At 38.1% G+C, this 20143-nt stretch overlaps 1 protein-coding gene and 1 long non-coding RNA gene across 4 annotated transcripts; one reads left to right on the forward strand and one right to left on the reverse strand.

The window, feature by feature from the left end:
- Positions 1 to 764: 764 nt before the first annotated feature.
- On the forward strand, positions 765 to 19670 carry armc2 (armadillo repeat containing 2). 3 transcript variants are annotated; one of them, XM_044106876.1, is made up of 18 exons: positions 765 to 927; positions 2290 to 2534; positions 2628 to 2697; positions 2867 to 3032; positions 3830 to 3950; positions 8047 to 8129; positions 8728 to 8838; positions 10633 to 10817; positions 10964 to 11066; positions 11197 to 11411; positions 11969 to 12114; positions 13306 to 13405; positions 13792 to 14116; positions 15725 to 15847; positions 15930 to 16043; positions 17450 to 17582; positions 18347 to 18501; positions 18961 to 19670. In XM_044106876.1, exons 2-18 carry the CDS (start codon positions 2326 to 2328, stop codon positions 19092 to 19094), a joined length of 2493 nt encoding a protein of 830 aa, XP_043962811.1. In that variant the 5' UTR covers positions 765 to 927; positions 2290 to 2325; the 3' UTR covers positions 19095 to 19670. The 3 variants fall into 3 exon arrangements, with proteins under 3 accessions (XP_043962811.1, XP_043962812.1, XP_043962813.1); XM_044106877.1 differs by having other exon boundaries at positions 2298 to 2534; XM_044106878.1 differs by lacking the exons at positions 765 to 927; positions 2290 to 2534; positions 2628 to 2697 and having other exon boundaries at positions 2952 to 3032; positions 3832 to 3950.
- LOC122825452 lies at positions 14026 to 16448 on the reverse strand. Its single transcript, XR_006369645.1, has 4 exons — positions 16227 to 16448; positions 14677 to 14860; positions 14198 to 14237; positions 14026 to 14100 (listed from the first exon to the last, which is right to left on the reverse strand). It is a non-coding gene; the product is annotated as an uncharacterized LOC122825452 (long non-coding RNA).
- Positions 19671 to 20143: the final 473 nt, after the last annotated feature.

The following is a 20143-nucleotide window of genomic DNA, read 5'->3' on the forward strand; positions in this document are numbered from 1 at the left end:
TCTGATGTTCAAATTTTATGTTATTCAAGACATTTAAGTATGATTTTAAAATAATTTTAAAAAGCCAAAACAGAAGAAATGTGTAACAGGGCAAATACTTTTTCACAATTGTATATTTTTGGTTGATAGTAACTGAATAAAGGATGAAATGAAACTTTTTCGGGCATTTATTATGCATGCTTTGTCAAACTAACACAAAAATGTATAGTTACTTTAGTTAACTTTTTTGTCCACCTGAAGTAATTTCAAGAAGTCAGATTGATTCATTAGCACATATAACATAAGGTCATAAAGTCAGATTACTATATATTAGCTTTGCTCTAACAAAATATACTCATGTGGAACATCTTAACAGAAGTAAATATGTTGAATTAATGATTAATTTTTGCAAAATCTACTGCAAACTGAAACAGGACATATAAGAACTGCTGAAATAAACGCTTAAGCTCTCTTTATAATTATAACAACAATGACCCAAAGTGAGATCTCGAACTTTAATTTAATCTATTAAAGTAATCAACCATCTATGATAAGACTTCGATTCACTATACTGATCTGAGGACTTTTAGCTGAACAACATTAACTTTTGGTTACAGTGTTTACTGTTAAACTCACAGAGTGTGTAATTTAAAGTTATGCGACAAATAAAGACGAACAGTCAATGAACCTGGATCCTTACTTTAGCTTGAAGCAGATCTTTGTGGTTTCCTTCACAGCCCAGTTAAAGGCAAAAGCGCGTCACCTCGAGTCGCGCGTCTGAAGCTCGTGCACAGGAAAGCTTCAGTCTCAACCTAAACGCCTGATTGAAAACTTGCAACTTTGAAGCAAGATTCTGCGCATTTTACTTTTGCGCTTTGGTCTGGAAACAATGCTTTATTTCCCGACTGACATCTTTTTCGGCAATTTAAGCTGTGAGGAGTGTTAACGGTGAGTGTTCCGGTTTAATTTACCATACTAACGACAAGTTTCATTCAAACATCAGATTCATCGACCGCTTCCTGCTGCTTTAAAAATAAATCTAGCTGTTCTTATTGATAAATATAACTTCTGAGTCACTAAGTCACTCATATATTAAACAATTTCAGTTTCCAATCCCAGATGTTAAGTTATTTTATCCGACTTTTGTTGGATTTTATATCTGAGTTTGAAAGCATTTTTGTCACCATGGAGACGGATCGCGAACGCGCACAGACAAAGGCCGTCTACCCGCATCCACAACACCAATAACGTCAGTAGGCAAGTGAGCAAATAGTTTTTTAACATTAACTCGCAAAATTACATAAATTTTCCACATGTATAAAATATATATAAAAGTATACGTAAATAAAATACTGCAATTATTTTTACAGCATTAGGGCTTTATTCACTTTTTGTCACCAACGTCAATGTGTTTAGTTGTTTTTTTTGTTTTTGTTTGTTTGTTTGTTTTACTACAGTAGGTCCTTTACTGTGTTCATATAGTCACTAAATTACACACAGCTGTACTCTGTTTTCTAATCAGGTCCCTTCTGGAGTCCTGAATGTGCATTAAACACTTTAAAATTGTAATTCATTATTGAATTTCACAAATATGACCTCAAATCTCAATTAAACACACAAAAAATTAGTTTTTTTTAAATCTTGTGGATCTAATTGACAAACTGCAAAAAAGTTCCAGGAAAAAAATATGAATTTGAACTTCAAGATTTAGAAAGCATTCAGTATAGGATAGATGAACATAACTACCTATGAAATTTTGAATTGAGAAATGACAAATCTGTAAAACAAAGAGCAGATGAGTCATGTTAGAGATGTGTATAATACTTTGTATTGGTTATAATTATTTGTCACAAAGCAGTAAGATTGTCTCAGGGGTGCTAATGTGTGACATGAAGGCAGAGAAGAAGATAATATGCTCCAAATAATCTTTGGAACGAAACAAAATGGTTGCAGAACTTATGAAAGAAACTCAATAACACAGGAAATGGCAGAAAACTGCTGTCAAGGGATAGCTAGAGACATGGTAATTAGGATCTGGAAAAGAATACAGTAAACCAGGCTTAATGTATACTGAGGGAGCAATCAACTGGATGCTCAATGGATCTGCGATCAAGAAAGAAGAGGTGGAGGCAAGACTGACGTAAAGCAGAGAAAAGGCCAAGAGAGCAATACAGAATCAGATTTATTGGCAGGAATTTGATTGTTTTCACATGCATAAATGCACAAACTTTTGATGAAATAAAATATCTAAAGAAGTAAATGCATGTGTATGTACACAAAATAATTTTCTGAAAAGGTAAATTTTGGTAGTCACCTAGGCCCGAATGAGCAAACTGACTGAGCTCTATGGAGACCAAGCATGGGGTCTGCAGCGCTTTCACCCCACGGCGCAACAGCTTGAGGAAATCATGTGCCGAAATAGTCAGAGAAGCAAGGCAGTCTCTGCGTGTTCAGTCCACACAGCGGCCATTCACGCCAAGAGATGGACCCAGGAGGCTTTTTGGGGCAAACTCTGTTCGAGGAGATCATGGCAGCAGACCTCCATCAGCCTTCAGGTTAGCAACAAATTCAGCTAAATTCATATCTGTGAACTGAAAATGTATGTATCTATTGTCATAAATAATTGATTACATTTTAAAACTTTGCAGCCTTCATTCTCAAAACTTTGATGCTAACTCCAGGCCATGCTCAGGGACTCGCCTCTCACCTCTGAACCATGTATGTAATATTCACAGACATATTAACAATGTATATTTTTGTTTCTTTCAACCAATAGAAATCAAAATTAGGGGAGTTCTAATGGCTTAAAAGAGATTTCACAAGTAAATTCAGCCTCTGATCGATTCCACACACCATCATAAATTCCGTACTTTGTCTGTTTGTCCAGAAACCAAAGTTTCCAGACTCCAGTAATGCTGAGGAACCATTGAAGGACTTTCCCAGATTCCCCATTGAGCCGGTGGAAGCGAGGAAAGGGTTGGCATGGTCTCGGAGCCGCCTCCTCAAGTCTGTATCTCTTACATCACTGCTGCCTTCAGAAGCATGCACAGATGGTGAGAAAATAAAAAGGTTTTGTGTCGACCAACTGAGAAAAGATGCAGAAAAAACTTCAATCAATCTCTGGGGCTTTATATTTAAAATTGATCATTACTCTTTGTGTCTGTTTACAAACATAAAAAGACTTACACAAACTATTCTCTATTTTTAGTTGGATCACTATTTTTTTTTTTTTTTTGTGAAAACATTTGCGTACAACCTTTCTTCTCCAACGTACAATTCTTACCCTTTACTTCTTCATGTTACAGCCACAAATTTCAAGACACTTTAGTTGTATTTTATGTAACAGACAAACACAATGTGGGACATGCAGTAATTGTGAAGTAAAGTAAAAAGACACATGGTTTTCAAAATGGAAAAACAAAATCTGATAAGGGTGGTATGCATTTCTTTTCAGGATTGTGAGATGAAGAAAAGTTGAATTTGAATTGCAGTTGCTTGAATTGCAGTTTTCTTCTATTCAAAATAGCTCAATAACAGTCAGATTGGATGAAGTGCATTTGTAAACAAAAGATTTAGGACTTTGACTGCACTATTATAACATGTGTGTACTTTGATCTAAACCATACTAACATAGCTCTGGCTATATGTTTAGGATTTGCCTACCTGTTTATGTGTTTTCCTCACTTCCCTTTTATAGATAGACATATGAACAAATCCTAAATTTCCCTTTTTTTTAGTCAATAATAAGCTGCCTGCCTGCTTTTATGTGTACTGTGAACATATAAATTGGCTGCAGCACCTCACCTCATTTGGATGATTTGTTTCATCTTTTCTTTTTCTTTTGTGAAAGAGAAATTAAATCCAGGCCCAGAGCCAAAGCGGCTGTCAGCCGAACAACTTTGCAGTCCAGACCTCTCCAGAGACCATAGAGGTCATCTCAAAGCGAGCCAACGCAGGACACGTAGCAGAAGGTAAAACCTTCGGCGGTATGTGTCCTTTACTGTCTCTTCTCCTTCTACTGCTCCTCCTCTTTGACCGTAATGACAGCACCACAACCAGTTTAAGATTTAGTGGGACAAAAGGTTGCAGAGGTAGCCATTACTGGAGAAAGTTGAGTCCTGTTTTTGGCTTTCATCAAATCCTTCTTAATAATGTTGATTGCTGCTCTGCCTTTTTGTATTTGTTCTGCTAAAAGTGTACTGTCTTTCTTGAAGTTGTGAGATTATTCAGCAGTTAGCGTTATTACCAGTAAAAATCATAAAAAAAAACAAGAATATTAGTGTAATTATTGATATGTGTTCTTTATTCTTGAACCTGTTATTATTAGATTTAATTATTAGACAGGGAAATCAAAATTGTCTACACAAATTTATTTTTAATACAAATTTGGTCAATAATAGTCATAGTAAAAATCTAGTTATTAAGATAAGGATAAAAGCATCTTTTATATATTGGCCTGCTGAAAATATGTGAAAGTCATTTGAAATGTATCAAAATTGTGTTCAGTATAAATTATTAGCTTTCTTTATTTGTCACATTTAAATCACAAACTTGTTTTGTAAGACATTTTTGGGTGGAAATAAAAAAAATCTGAAAATTGTGCAGTACATTTGTATTCAGCCCCCGTGAGTCATTAAACTAAATTTAATCTAAACTGAAATGTTTGGTTATTCGTTTTTTCAAAATCCATCAAGCTCAGTCAAATGGGTTGTATTCAAATATGGACTTAAATTGTTCTGGTCTCATCTGGCCAGAGTATGTCCTTCCAGATGTTTTCTCAATCTACTTCATTACTTGTGCCAAACAACAAATTGTACCTTTGGTGGCTGTTTTTCAGCAATGATTTTTTCACAATCTCTTTTCTGTAGGAGCGATTTGAGCCATCCGTGACTAATAATAAACAAGATTTTCCCACCTGAGTTATAACTCTCTACATCTCCTCTCAGAGCCTAGAGTTAGTATTGGTTTCTTCTTTTATAATTATTCTCCTCATCTGGCTTATAACCTTAAGTCAAAGGCCTTTACAGACAACCCAATTTCATGCTGAGTTGAATTTATACACAAGTGAACTCTAATTATGAATTAGGTGACTATTGAAGGAATTTGGTGACACTGGTTTATTACTGAACACAAATGCATGCCACACTTTTTTTAAAAGGTTTTATAAACTCCTTATGAAGTATTGTACTGTGTCACATAAAATACTAATAAAATACATGGAAGTTGGTGTTTGTAATGTGACAAAATGCAAAAACATTTAAGTGGTGTGAATACTTTTCCAGGATACTGTAGAGCAGCTCAGGTTTCTCTAACTATAGCCACAAATTCTTCAACTTTACAGACTCAACCTCATGTTAAACCATCATATACTTCACTGTACACTATATCTTGGTCACAGTTAAATCCAACTTCTTGGCAAGCTTCAAATCCAGTGAATCTGCCTCCATCTGTCGATATCCTCATTTGTCAGCTTTTACACTTTCCCAGCGCAGAAAGGCTAAAAGCTCTACTTTTTTGCCAACCTCATCAGCTGTGTGTCAGCTTGAGGAGCGTATAACTCTGGGCACGATGTCAGGGGACTGTTGTTACAATCCATCCACTTATCGATTTGGTGGGGCAGCTGGACCTGTTAAAAGAGGAGGTGGGGGAGTAAGACCATAAAACATTTTTACAGGAAATCTCTCCTGCTGCTCATACATCTCCCTCACACAGCCCCACTCAAGCCATCTTAACACGCAAAGTTTCTGTAACTTGTTGCTGACAAAGATGGGTCCTACTTTTAAAACTCTGGCACTGATCGACCTTTTAAATTAGGCTTTTTGGAAGTATTGTCATTCAGTGTTGTTTGCCTAATTTTACAAAATTAGCTCTGGAGAAATACAAAGTGAGAGATACCAGCTGAGTCAAAGCATATACATCAGACAGCCCCTTGATTCTTTCTTTCCCCTCCAATAAGCCAGAGCTCTTCAGATCCAAATGGCTCTCAATTAGATTTGGGTGCCGATCTGGGCAAGGCTGGCAGTGTTGCATATTGTGACTGCACTGCACTGGCCAGGCCTAAGACAGGGATGAGGTCATGTCTCAGAGAATGCAGATTCACACAAAGAGACCTTATTATCAAGCCCTTAATCCTATCATACAAAGGCAAAACCCCCTGATGGTGCAGCAAGCCTCAGCCAACTATCCCTGCTGCATATCCCCTTTTAGACATTGAACATATTTTAAACAAGATATTTACCTATAAAAAGACATGTACCCACTTTTCTCACTGTCTCCCAATAAGTTTGGACAATTCCTGTTACAGGTCAGTTAGGATTACTAAAATTTTTCTATTTATTTGATGTCAACATTGCATTATTCTGGCTGAATGGCCTAGTCCGGTTTTTAGGCCGCCTTGTTTGCTCACTCACACCTTTGCACATTCACTAATAAATGTGGGACTGAGACCAGGGCTTTGTAATAGCCACTCCAAAACATTGTCATCATGTTGCAACCCCGTGTGGCATTTTCAGACTTTCAGCTTTCTCCCTGTTTTTTCTAAATGTGATGTTGCTCATAATGGTCAAACAATTCAGTTCACAGGACATGTCTCTGTGGTATAGAGTATCTGTGTCTAAATTCATGGTGCTTTGGAAGTAATGAATTGGCCTTTCACCTCATGTTCTTACAGTTTTACTGTGATAAGGATGCTTTCTTACCACTTTTTTTCCTTGATTTTCACAAAGTCTTTTGGTCAATAAGATATATAAGGAACTGATATATTTACATAAATTTACATTTAAGCTCTGAGTCCCATTCATCACTGGGACTCAGAACCTGCCTCCTTCCTGAATTATATAACAGCTGGTCACTCTTATGCTGTTCCTAGTTGTGTGTTTTTTGTTTTGTTTTGTTTTGTTTTGGTTTTTTTACACAGATGACTCTGGGACCTTCAGACAAATCTAGTCTGACTTCTCAAAAACTTTCCATGATGTCACACAGGGCAGCAGCGTGTATGACTTTACCTTTAAATACATCCACATGTGTGCCTCTATTTAACTTAAATAATATGAATTAAACATTATAAAGCCATGACATTATCACCTGAGCCTTTTCAAATAGATTCATGGAATAGGAATCTTAAAAATGTTTTTGATAATCCTAACTGACCTGAAACATGAAATCTTCAGTCTTTTTTGATGCCAGATGGTGAGAAAAACAACGTACAGCCTGGGCAAACATCTGGTTTCTACTGTAACGGCAGCTAAACCCGAAACTGGGATTGTGCTCTTAAGGAAAAGTAAATTTTTAAGCAAGTATGTATGATATCAAACTTCTGTCCTGTAAACATAGAGAAAGGACCGTAAGTCAGCATATTATGTCATAATCTGTTTTTATTTATCACTATTTAGGGTTGCTATGCTGTAATTAGTTCCATCACTCACCATCTGTCCTGTTTCACAAAGTGAACTGGCACTTTGATGCAATATTTTCCATGCACATTGCAACATGTGCAACAATAACATGCAAAAGGAAACCACGACACGGCATAGCATGCTACCTATTAGAAGACTTCACCAGTGTTGCACAGAGGTAAAGACGGCTGCGTCAGCTCACAGTGACAAAGCATGTACAGCTTTCACCGGACTGGCCTCAGAGCTGAGATCTCAGTTCCTGTCTTTTAGCAGACATTCTGCACAACCACTGCACCATCACACATCCAGATAAATAAAAACAGCAATGTAAACGGAAGGACGTAAAGCCACATGTATCTACTTGCTTGCAAATGATCTCGCATTGTGCACACACATGCACGGGCAAAACGGACTTAGAGGAGCGCCTCCTCACAAGTTGCTCCTCTGTTGCAACAAGGACACCTAGTGGCAAACATTTTCTTACAGCCTGACTAGGCATTTAAAAGCAGAGACTTCTAATTCCTGACAAAGTCATTGTTAGGTTTTATTTATACGTTTTATCTTTTATGCACATTTATCCAAAGCTATGCCAATTTTAAGAAAGAATGACAGTGGTCACAAAATCTGATGTAACCTGGTTCTTTGTGTGCATGCGTCTGTGTCTGTTTTGCAGTCTGTTTTGCAGCAGTAAAAATATAAAGCCTGATGTTGACTCAGGAGTTAGACCCACAGAGTCTGGAAGAGAACAGAAAACAGGTTTGTCCAGATCTCTTTATTGCTCCTCACTCTTCTTATTTTCAAGCAAGTTATGCATATTTACCAAGCAATACAAATTGAACATTTATGACTTGTAAACCTTGCTAACCACCACCTCTGTGTTTGCACTCAGAGTATAATCATGAAAAGAAACCTGTTTTGTAACATCTCCTAAACATGATGATCTCTGTAGCTTAACCTTACCTTAAACTTAAACTTAAGTTGAAAAAAAAAACCCTCTGGTTGAGGTGTTGTTGCTAACAGTCATAAAACAAGCAATCAATAGCTGAGAGAGAGGTGGGTTTGTGCAGCCACGACTTCCTGTATCATACCAAGCAATGTGGTATGCAAATATACAGAAACAAAGCATGTTTGGTATTTAAGAAAATATAGACACATGTTTTTGTAGCACATGCAGACTGTTTCATATCGGTGCAGAAAGAAATAAGAGGAAGTTTAGCTGTGGATGGTGACCTTTTGCTGTGGCATCAAACTTCCTGCTGTTTTATTTTAAGATGGTGAACTTGTGAACCTTGCTAACCACCTGTGTGTTTGCAGGAGGTAATTGGCAAACTGCAATTTTCTCTTCACGTTTCAGAGCTTGGGTATGGAAACAGCTCCACATGCCCAGATGAGGAGGATCCAGAATCACTGGTGTGGAATAATGTGATTCTTCCTCTTCTTCAAGAGCTGGAGAGTGTAGCTGCAGGTAACCTACCATGTGTGAAAAGCAAAGTACATCGCTAATACATTGCATACATAACTCCTGATTCCTTTCAGCACCTTAATACCTTTTTTCTCCTTCGTCTTTAAACCTAATCCTTGTTTTAAATTTACATAGCAGTGGTGGAGATTCTGATCTTTTTACTAGAGATGTCATTCTCTCTTCCCTATTTTTCCTTATTATTCTTCATTTTCAGCCAGCAGGCTTAGAAATTGATTTCTCAATACTGGCAGATAGTCATGCATAAAGTCTCACAAAATGAAAAAAAACACTGCCATCTCACCCACTGGGGAAGGACAAACAGAACAGTGTTATGGTTGGCATCTGTACAGAATCTGTCTTTAAGCCTGAAACGACAGTCTGGCAGCCATGAAATGAAATCTGTGCCCTTAAATATTTTAATGCACTACAAATTTAATGGAAATTTCATTCGAAAGATAAATATTAAATATTTATTGTACTAAGGGGCTCCTGGCTCATGCATAAAACACACTAGAGATTCGGTGAGAAATTGCAGTGAAGTGCAGAGTGTGAGACAGTGTTCTGCTTTTCTTAGACGCGGCCTCTTATTTATGCAAGGAAAACATTTATTTTCCCTCAAAAAGGAGGAAAACACTCCACCCTTTTTCTTCCTATGCGTCAGCTGCCTGTTGCTGTATTGTTCTTCTGTACTTCACCATCGAAACTCATAGCTGCCTCTCAAAGGAGGAAGACCGATGAATTTTTTGCTGAGCACTGCTGACATACTCTATTCTGCATAAGTAAAACTCCTTTAAAATTCCAAAAGTGTTCCTATGCTACCCCTCAACCGTTTTTCACATTTGGTCATGTTATGAGCAGAAGATTCAGTGTATATCCATAGGATTTTATCTGATACATCAAACATGATGTAGCACATATGCCTTTATAAGGTTTCCCCCAGAAAACTTGCTAAGCTTGGTGGTTGTGGCGCTTGGCAGTCATTCATCCAGCCGCCTGCCATGTTTTTGAGTTAAAAAATGTTTTCAGTTGACAGGAAATTGAAAATATCACTTAATAATTATGTGTTATTGGAAGATTAATATCTGAACATCAAATATAAAGTCTTAAAAAATGCAAACATTAAAAAAAACTTAAATATATGAGCAGAGCTAAGCCTGGTGGGGGCACAAGAAAAGCCTGGTGGCCCACCAGGCTTATAATGCACTGGGGAAAACCCTGCTTTAAGTGAAAAGAAATACAATTTTATTTTCTTTACCTTAGATCCAGGGATTTTATTAGAAAACAATAATGAATAAGTAGCATCATCAAGAGAAAGGCACACTAAAGTAGCCAAGAGGCACATTATAACATTGTGTAATGGGCCTCAACTCAATTTGAAAAATCTGCTTTTAATCTACTTTTAATCACATATTTTAAAAATCTGTACAGTAAGAAAAATCGCCATGGAGAAAACAAGAAGCAATGTTGTTAGCAGTTTGCTACACGCTATGAGTTGTCTGCACTTGGAGGTGTGTTAGAATGGCCCAGTTAAAGCCCAGAATGGTGGCAAGATGTAAATGGCTGTTCAGAGACACTCTTCCTCCAATTTATCTGATCTTGAGCTTTTTTGTATATCTTTAAATATTTCAATCTCTAGGTGTGCAAAGCTGCCTTGTAGTTGTAATTACTGTAAACGTTTACATAGATTTTATGTTTACAAACCCACAGAAGTGATATTTTTGTCACTCGTCCTCAGTTTCGTCATGTCTGATCGATACCTGACATGATTTCTTTAATATCTGTGTTTGCCATGCGCAGGCAGCTCGGAGGGCTCGGTGGACCGCCTGTGTGATCTGTGTGATCGTCTGCATGGCACCCTGGCTGATGCGGACATGCTCGGTCGACGCTGTAAGAAGAGATCTGGGATCCTTCGAACTCTGTTCCACCTTGTTGATCGCGAGTCTGCCCAGCTCAACCTGCACATTGCTAAGCTCTGCTTCGCTGTGAGTGATGTGTTTTGCAGATGCACTGGTGGGTGGTTGTGTGCATGCCAGGATGTCTGCCATAAGTTTCAATAACAAAAACACAGAAGGCATCTTAATGTAAAATGACGGTCTGGTTTTTTTTTTTTTTTTTTTCATGTTTCCAGCTTTGTGTGAGTGGAAACAACTTGCTCAACATCTGTAAACTCGTCTTCCAAATCAGCCGCAGTGAAAACAACGACATCCTCTTTGAGAAAATCTCCATTGTTGGTCAGATTGTCTAGATAAAATATTCTGTAGCTCTGTATGCTTTATTACATATTATTATTTGAATTTATCTTCATTTTTGAGTATGTTTGATAATTACAAATCAAACATATTTTTACGGTTCCTTTTCTAGATTCACTGTTGTCGGTCCTGAATTATGGAGATGTTGGTGTCTCTGGAGAAGCTCTTCTCTACTGTGTTGCTGCTTTAAAATTTCTGTCTGGAAACATCACAATCCTCAGAATCTTGTTGGCCAAAAACTGTATTGAAATTGCGCAGAAACTCCTCCAGAAACTCTGCATAGTGTCAGACTGCAACATGACTTTAGCGGGGAACATCCTCGTGCAGGTTTGTCTCAAGCATTATTAACAACATTGTAACATGACAGATTTTTTTTAATGTTCCTCTTTAAATGTCTGGGTGCGTGTGTAAAAAGGGGTTGTGTGTAAGTAAAGGGGAATTTAAATGTTGCATGTACTTGTTTGGTATTTTTGGGCATATTGTGAACTATTAGGAAAAATGTGTTTGTTTATGTCTGGTACATTGCTGTTCACAAGCCTGAAGTTCTCTGCCGCTGCAGTCCAAAGCATACTCTGCGCCACTTTGCTCAACATGATTGCTTCAAACCACATAAACTGGCCCAAACAAACATCTTTAACCAGTCCGTCATTTGATATCTAACACGGCTCATTACCCTGTTAGAGGGAACACTATGACGTTCCAGAGCTTTTAAGTATATGGTGGGAATTACAGTTTCCTTCTTGTGATAGAATTATTTATTTCCTTACTGAACTATGGAGCATTCTGTAGGCTACAGGCCAGCAGCTAATGTTCTTTTCCTAACATATCATCACTGTCTTTTTCACTGTCTGTTTTTTCTCTCTCTCTCTCTTTGTCCTATAAAGCTGACAGCCACCCTGAGGAACCTTGCAGATCATCCTGATTCCCGTCCGCTCTTCGTTTCTTTCTATGTAATTCCATCCCTCTGCCTGGTTTTGCGTCGTTACTGTGAGGACAAAGACATCTCCACTAACATCTCCAGAATATTTAGGTACAACCATTTTATTTTGTCATGGTTTCATTGTTTTATTTAAACAAAATGTATCGTTGCTCTCTTTTTCACATCAGATTTTTTGCCTCCAAGGTTCCCTGATGCTGCTAAATAAGTTTTTGTCTAAACGAGAATCAGTTCTGTTAGTAGATCTGCGGTTGATTGTACAACCGTTTTGATCTGAAGAAGTTTCACTGAAACAGAAACAGTTTCTGTTTTCCTTTGTCTGCACTCATCAAAGTTTCAAATCTTAAACACTGACTGTCTTGTATTTAACTCCAATACAAGACACGGGGGTTGCGTGCCCCATAGCATGCAACCTCATGCTATGGGGTACAACCCCATAGCATGATGCTGCCGCCACAATCATAGCTTTGGTGCATTCAGGGTGGCATGTAGTGTTATTTTTCTACACACACAGCACTCAAAATTTCACCAGCTCACCTTCCACCTTGTGTTTGTTGTGTCTCCTACATAACGTGTGGTGAACTGCTAACAGCACAACTTCTTGGTCATCTTCCATGGAGGCCAGATGTGTGATGTTCCTAATTGACAGTCAACAAATTCTCCCACCTGAGCTGTGAACCTCTGATGCTCCAATCAAGATACTATGGCCCTCTTGGTTGCTTTCCTGATTAATATTCTTTCTTTTTGTGCTATATGTTTGGGTGAATGGTCATGTTTCGATAGGTTTTGAGTTTGCTGTACTCCTTATATTTTTGGATAATGAATTTCTCTATTAAATGTTTATAGCTTGATTTACTGGTTTATAAAGTAAGTCCGCTTTAAACCTCTACACCGTTTATCTCTGACCTTTCTTCTGTCTTCTTTAAGGATGCTATTTGTTTACCACCGTTTGCTTACAAAGCACTGAGGTCTGTACAGAACATTTGTATTTAAACTGAAGTTAAATTGAGCCTTAATTACCACTTAGGAGTCCATTCCTGGCAATTGGTGGCACTGAGTTTTATTTAGAGGTATCAGAGTAAAGGGGGCTAAGCATAATGCAAAATCAGATTTAACATCTAAGAAATAAAAAAATGGTCAGAAACCTTTGAAAGTTATTTTCATATGCTGTGCAAACGTGACAGAGCTCAGCCTCTCTTTATTTGTTTGAACAGTTAGTCTCCATAGCAGCGCTCTCAGTGGGTTGATTGGTCAGTGGTATTTATTGTCCCTTCTCTCCCTCAGTAAACTGTCCTCTTACTCCGAGTGCTGTCTCGCTTTGGCCCGGACCCCCAACTGCTACTCTCTAATTTTAGATCTACTGAGCAAACATCACCAAAAGCAGGTGAGTCCACAAGCCCCCTCTGTCTTCTCATATGTGCTCTTTGCACTCTGTATGTAATAAAGAGTAAAGACATGTTCCTTTTAGGCTAAACAGTGTTTTTCCCTCTGGTATGCACAACTCAAAAAGGTTAAAGAAGGGAATAAGGAAACAAAATAGACATAGTGAGGTTGAGTTGATCCATGAGTAAAAGTGATGTAGAAGATTACAGGGAACCTGCAGTTGGAATAATTAAAAATACAATGTAATTTTATTTGAGATTGAGAAAGTAACTGGGCCTAAGCCAGAGAAATATCTAAGCAAACTGATTTATAATCTTTAATTTCAGTAAAGTTCATGTGTCAGATTTAGAGAGTCATTAGCGACCCGTCTCCATGTCTCCTCCACAGGACCTTGTTGTACGTCTTCTCTTCACCCTCGGCAACCTCACAGCTAAAAGTGAGGAGCCTCGGCAGCAGCTCTTTCAGTGCAACGAGTGCATGCCTACACTCCTCCGACTGTACAACAGCTACCAGAGGAGAAATGTGTCATCTAGTACAGTCGTGCAGAAAGAAGCACCTTCCCCCAGAGAACCTGTAGCAGCTGCTGCTGCTTTGACCGACGATGTGCTAGTGAAGCTGGTCAGGGTGCTGGCAAACATGTGCATCCACCCGGCTGTCGGTCCATCACTCGCTACAAACACAACATGCATTCAGCTTCTGATGGAGACATTAGGTAAGAAGAGAAAAATGTGTTTTGGGAAAAAAATTTATTGCAAACAAAAACAGACTTTTCTTTCTTTGTCATTGTTTTTACTTTTTACATGAGTGAAGTCCTCTTTCCGCCATGCCGTAACCTGTAAATGCAGGAAATAATTTAAATTGTGACTTGGGATAAAATTTAGTTTAGACTTTAGACATTCACAAAGCACATAGAACATTTGTTTTATTCTTAGCATAAAGCAGGAGTCTCCAGCTCATTGGCTGCATGTGCATGAAAAGCAATAGATAAAGTAAGTTTCTTTAATTTGGCGTTTGTGTTTCCCTTTTTCTATTTCTGGCCAGAGCATCTGCCCACATGGCCCATATCAAAAACTGTGACTGGTTGCATCAAAGATTTTTTTTTTAAAGAAAATTTGTAATTTTGATTAGTTTATAATTAGCTGTTTAGTGGCGTTTACATGTGCAAGGCAGCCAACCACATCCCTAGTGCTGGGAAACCCATTCCTTATTTTGTCAGTTGTAACCATCTTGGTGCTTTCTTCTCAGTAGAGTACACATCCTCCTTTGGTTTACCTGTTTTTGCAATTCTGACAGAGCGTAGCGCTTTGCTGCAGAAGCAGGATGTTCTGTCGCTTCTCATAGCCAACTTGGTTTGCTTGCATTAATTTCTTCCATGTGGTTAGTTGGTTTAGGACAGGTTGAGCCGGCATGTAGGAGGGTGTGAAACTCTTATGTGCTACTTGCCTCCTACACCTAACTTTGTGACAGTTGGAGGCAAGAAATAAACAGTTAGTGGTGAAAGAGTTAAAAAAAAACAAGTAACATGTGAATACGCTCCACAAGTGGAACATAAAATGAAAGACTGAGAATGCAAGATTGATATGAACATCAAAGACGGAAAAGAAAACTTTCAGTAACAGATAAAAAGGCAAACTTGGCAGATTGATGTCCTGTTTTGAGTTCACGCCGCACCGCGTTGCTTTCTGTTACACGGTTTCGAGGGAGGCGGGGGGCACAACAAAGCATCATTTCCAGTCAGAACCAGAAACAAAATTCTGTGAGACACAGGCACCGGCTGACAGCTCAACCGCAATATCTGCGATTTACGACCGAGCACATGACATCTGCTGTTATATCAGGAACAGACTTCATTCGAAGGCTGCTCATGGTGACATTCTTCATTGGACTTTGTCATATTGACCTTTGTGTTATCAAATCAAGTGGATCAGGCTGAAACTAATATGAAAGGCAGTCATATTTGTTTTTGTCACATCTCTATTCTAAAGAGGTTTAAGGAACAGAAAGAGCAGGTGTTTGAATGGCTTAATCAGATCTGTATGTAATGTTTGTTACAGTTGTCAGCCATTATTTAACAAAGCATTTGAACTATGTTGTGAAAAAAGGGGGAACTGCTTTCATCTGGATCCACCTTTTTCATTGTAAATAACAGCAATTTATTTGTAGCTTTGTTATAAAATTATTATAACACTGGAATAATTTTTTTTTGACATTGAGTAAAATAGGTTTTCTTTCAGTGAAATACAAAATATGGTATTTGATTCTTGATTTTTTTTTTTTTTTTTTTGTCTGTATTTGTTTATGTGACATTTGTTGGGCGCAGAGCTGAGGTCTGTGGAGGAGAGCGAGGACCTAATGGTGAATGTGGCAGCCGCCATTAATAACCTCTCCTTCTATCAAGAGGAAAACTCTGAGATCAAACATAATCAGCTCACCATTGCAAAGTGTAAGACTAAAGGATCAGCAAATCTCAAGGCGAAGTTGAATGAACAATATTGTGATTAATGCAATTTTTCCTTGTGTTACAGGGATGTTGAAATTGCTGCTTAGCTCAAGTATGGACGCCATGTTAGAGGCCACTCGTGTCTATGGGAACTTGTCACTACATAAGGATGTGCGGGACTTAGCTATGCAAAATAAAGGTATTAATCCAATGAAAGTACAAAGCCACAATTATGGTCCGATATGAGCTCAAAAAACCTGCTGCTCCAAACTCTTGCCTACTTGCCTTCACAGCCGCTTGTGTGTGTTCCTGACGTTATCACAAAAATAATCATAAACAGGCATTGTGGAAAAGTCCTGTACAAACATGTGCACACACTTACCTGAACAGAAGTCATCGAGGAATTCCCCCAGCAATTCTTTCACTTTCAACATTTGCAAGCGTTTTAGCTGTGTCATCCAAAAGTAACACATAAAGTTTGCATGTTTTTGTACCGTATTTTTAATGTATATTTGACATTTATCAAAACAAAAGGGTTGTTTTGATAAACCCTTTTATCAAAATTTGTAGTTTACCAAATCTTGAAAATGCAGAAATGTGAGATGTTAATGTATACCAGGGGTTCTGTCCCTTGTCCAAAACACCTGAATCAAATGAGTGAAATACCTCCTCAGTGTCCAGTCAAGTTCTCCAGCGTCCTGCTAATGACCTCAGTATTTGACTCAGGTGTGTTGAAGCAGAGACATCGGCCCTTAAGACCAATGGTGTAGAGGATAAACAGGCTCTTAACATTTTTAGTTTTAGTCTGACGTTAAATTTGATTAAATCTTTTCTGGTTTTGGTCATTTCAGAATTACCAAATTTTTTTGTTTAATGCGACAAAAAATGTCTGGCAGAGAATATTGGGGTACACGTGTGGATGTACTTTAAGGCAAAGCCTCAAACACATTTCTTCCTTGTGTGACATCACAGAGAAATCAACAGAAATTAGCAAAGATACAGGTGTTATCTTTTAGGTCTGGGTCATTCTTGGATGCAATTTCCAAATTCATGAAGGGCACTCATCCATCTGTTGAGTAGGAAGCGAGTAATACTTATTATCCACAGTGAAATGAGTCCCACACCGACAGACCGGAAAGCCGCTCAGAAGCCATTTCTGTAAAAGCAACATAATAAAAACAGATTATAGTTTCCTAAATACATACAATCAGAAAAAAATGATCCTTAATTTTGGAGACATGTTGTGGGGTTTGATCAGACCTAAGCTGAAGAATGTTTTGGTCATACATGTAGTTCTGTTTAAATTTAAATCTGTGTTTTAGACTATTTCAGTCCCATAGAAAATTTAGCTGGGTTCTTTGTCAGATGGTGAGGAAATAATGGTTATCTGTGTTTTTATGCAGCATACAGTACATTCATATCGGATTCCAGCTGCAGTTTATGTTTAAATCAACTTTAAAGCAAATGGTTCTTAAGCTCTGACACGCCACGCAGTGTGATCCGTATACCTCTGTATCATGCTGAAGCTGGGTTTATCTGCAGGGCCAATCTGGTGATTGCAGCTCTCTTATCTCCCCCATTCTTTGTCCACATCCTCTCCCTCAGTGCACAAGTTTGTGGTGACTCTGCTTGACTCAAAGAGAGCTGAGATGTGTTTTTCTGCCTGCGGGGTCCTGACCAACCTCGCTCTGGACCCTCCCAACAGGGTTTGTCTCACGCTGGAGGGGGCTCCTGCAAAGTAAGGACAAAAGCACTCAGAGATAAATAGCCTCTCTTTGAATCTCCTGCAAACTCTTTTGGGGCCAAATGTGGTGAGAAGGCACCTACCAACCTACATCAAAGCAAGCTTTAACATAAGGCCCTCTTGGTGTTTATAACTGACAGCTTTTAATTTTTTTTTTTATCATCCTTTTACTGGCATAATTTGCTGCATATCGCCATGTTTTTGTTAATGTTCTGAGCTGATAAGTAGCATTTGGCAGTTTGGCCTAGAGGACTGCAGAAAAGCATAAAGTTTAGCTTAATGGCAAAACAGAGCAGGCCTGGGGTTTGTTTGTTTAAAGGATAGCTCAATTCTTGAGGAAATGGGATTTCTAGCTGAGACTGAGATAAGAAACTAAAACCAATTTGAAGTTTATGTAATAAATCTGTAGCCGGAGTCAACAGGACAAAAAGATTTTCTTGGTCAGGAAGTTATAAAATAAAGTCTTCTTCCCAAGTGTTTGTCATTCCAGAATAACTTGTATATGTTTAACTGATGAGAGCTGGAGCTGAAAGAAAGTCTGTGTAGTTCTCTTTTGGCTGCAGTTTTCTGTTCTCGCCTGAAAAACTAAACACTGTTGGAACATTTAATTTTATTTCCACCTCCCACACTCTGTTCTTGTCCAGATGAATGTCCACTGAAGTGCACCTAATGTTCACAAAACCTGATGGTCATGTGCATTCTCCTTCCTCGAGTCACATGAAGAGTGTGTGCGTGTGTGTGTGTGTGTGTGTGTGTAGGCTGGTGGACTGTCTGAGAGATTTCGGGCCAGCTGACTGGCAGTTGGCAGGACAGGCCTGTCAGGCCTTGTGGAACTTGATTGGTCACGGCTCCGACAAGCTGCTGCACGCAGAGGAGAGAGAGAGGCTACTGGAGATCCTCACAGTGTACTCAGGTTTGTTTTATTGCTGCTCCTTACATAACCAGTGGAGGGACGCAACCTGGAAAACAACAAACTCCTACTAAGATTGGTCACCCAATGAGGAGATGACACATTTATTCCTTCCCATAAATATATCTCTGTCATACAGTGACTTGCAAAAGTAATAATACAATTTGAACTTTAAATGGGACTTTATGTGATGGATCTGCAGAAAATATTGGATTAATGTAAATTGAAAAGACCATCTTAAAGGATTTTCCATTTGTCTTAAAGAAAGAAAAAAAAAAAAACAGCTGTAAAAATTTCAGGGAATTTCTCTACCAGCTTTTAAAATCTACACTGCAACAACACAAAACTTTCCCAAATAGTTTTGGTCTAGTTGTGTGATTACTTTTCTAAAGAACTGTATTTTGATACTTCTTGGGCACAATATGTTCAAAATACACCAAAGATTTCTCACTTCTCCCTTAGATAAAGAGGAAGCTCTGAAGTGGACACAGAATGAAGATGAGCAGGATTTCTACAGAGCATGCTGGGAGTCAGAGTTTTTACCAGTTGCTCAAAAGTTGATAAAGGTATTACATTCAGTAGACGTGACAGCTTGACAAACAGATTTATGGTTTCAGAGAAATGTCTGTTTCTTGAATATGCTAAGTATAAAGAGCTCCAGGAAAAAGTATCAAAAAGTCCCAACAAAGCTTGTCATCCAACCTCTGTTGTGTTTGACTGAAGGTTACTAAAGCTGCTGTTTTTCACAGAGGATGAACTCTCAAACATTTTACAGTCACTTTAAAGCTCTCAGGTCAGGAAAATAAAACATGTGGCAGTTGATCATTAATTTGAATATGCAAAACATAAAATGTTAAAGGAATCTTCAAGGAAAAAAAAATATATATATATATTATTTTTTTAAATGTGTGCATTAATGTAAAAATATATTTTATTTTTACCTACATTTTGTGACCTCTGTGAAAATGTTTTAATTGATACTTAGGTAGTTTTGGTTGATAGATGTGACATCATAATCCAGGTTTTATTTTCTGTTATTTTGGACTTTGGATGAACATTTCAAACTTTTTCCACAGTGGACTTTATTCTATGCCGTGAAGTACAGATACTCAACTCATAATGTAATCTTAAACACAGTTTACTACAAAAGAATAAAAATGTTATTGTCTGGACACGGTGAAGAATTTGTGTGTGAAGAAGTTGAAGTCAAACATATTTATTTGCTTCTTGTACAGCATTTATTGTTACACAGAAAAGGGACAAGGCAGTGCTTATAGGTTACAATGAATAGCCAAAGTACAGCGTTTCCAAATTACATAATTATGACTCGAAGAAAAGAAAACAGGACTTAAAGCCATGACAGATTCCTCAACGTTTTGGACATTGGTGACCTGTAACAAGCACAAGACAAGTCGATATTTTGAAATAAAAACACATTAGTTTCAAAACATTGCTCTCTGATATGAAGGTCAGTCTGCTGGTTGATATCAATGTTGTTGCTATTCTGTTCATAACTTGGGATAAACAGTGAAATCTTTGGCCAGCAGAGGTAAGTTCCTGCTGGCGATTCTGCATTGACAGAAATGCCTGTGTGGCTCTGATGGGAAATTCACAGATTACCCAGTCTCGGGTGGGGAGTTAGCAT

Source organism: Gambusia affinis, linkage group LG22 (assembly GCF_019740435.1).
Source record: "Gambusia affinis linkage group LG22, SWU_Gaff_1.0, whole genome shotgun sequence".
Classification (NCBI taxonomy): Eukaryota; Metazoa; Chordata; class Actinopteri; order Cyprinodontiformes; family Poeciliidae; genus Gambusia; species Gambusia affinis.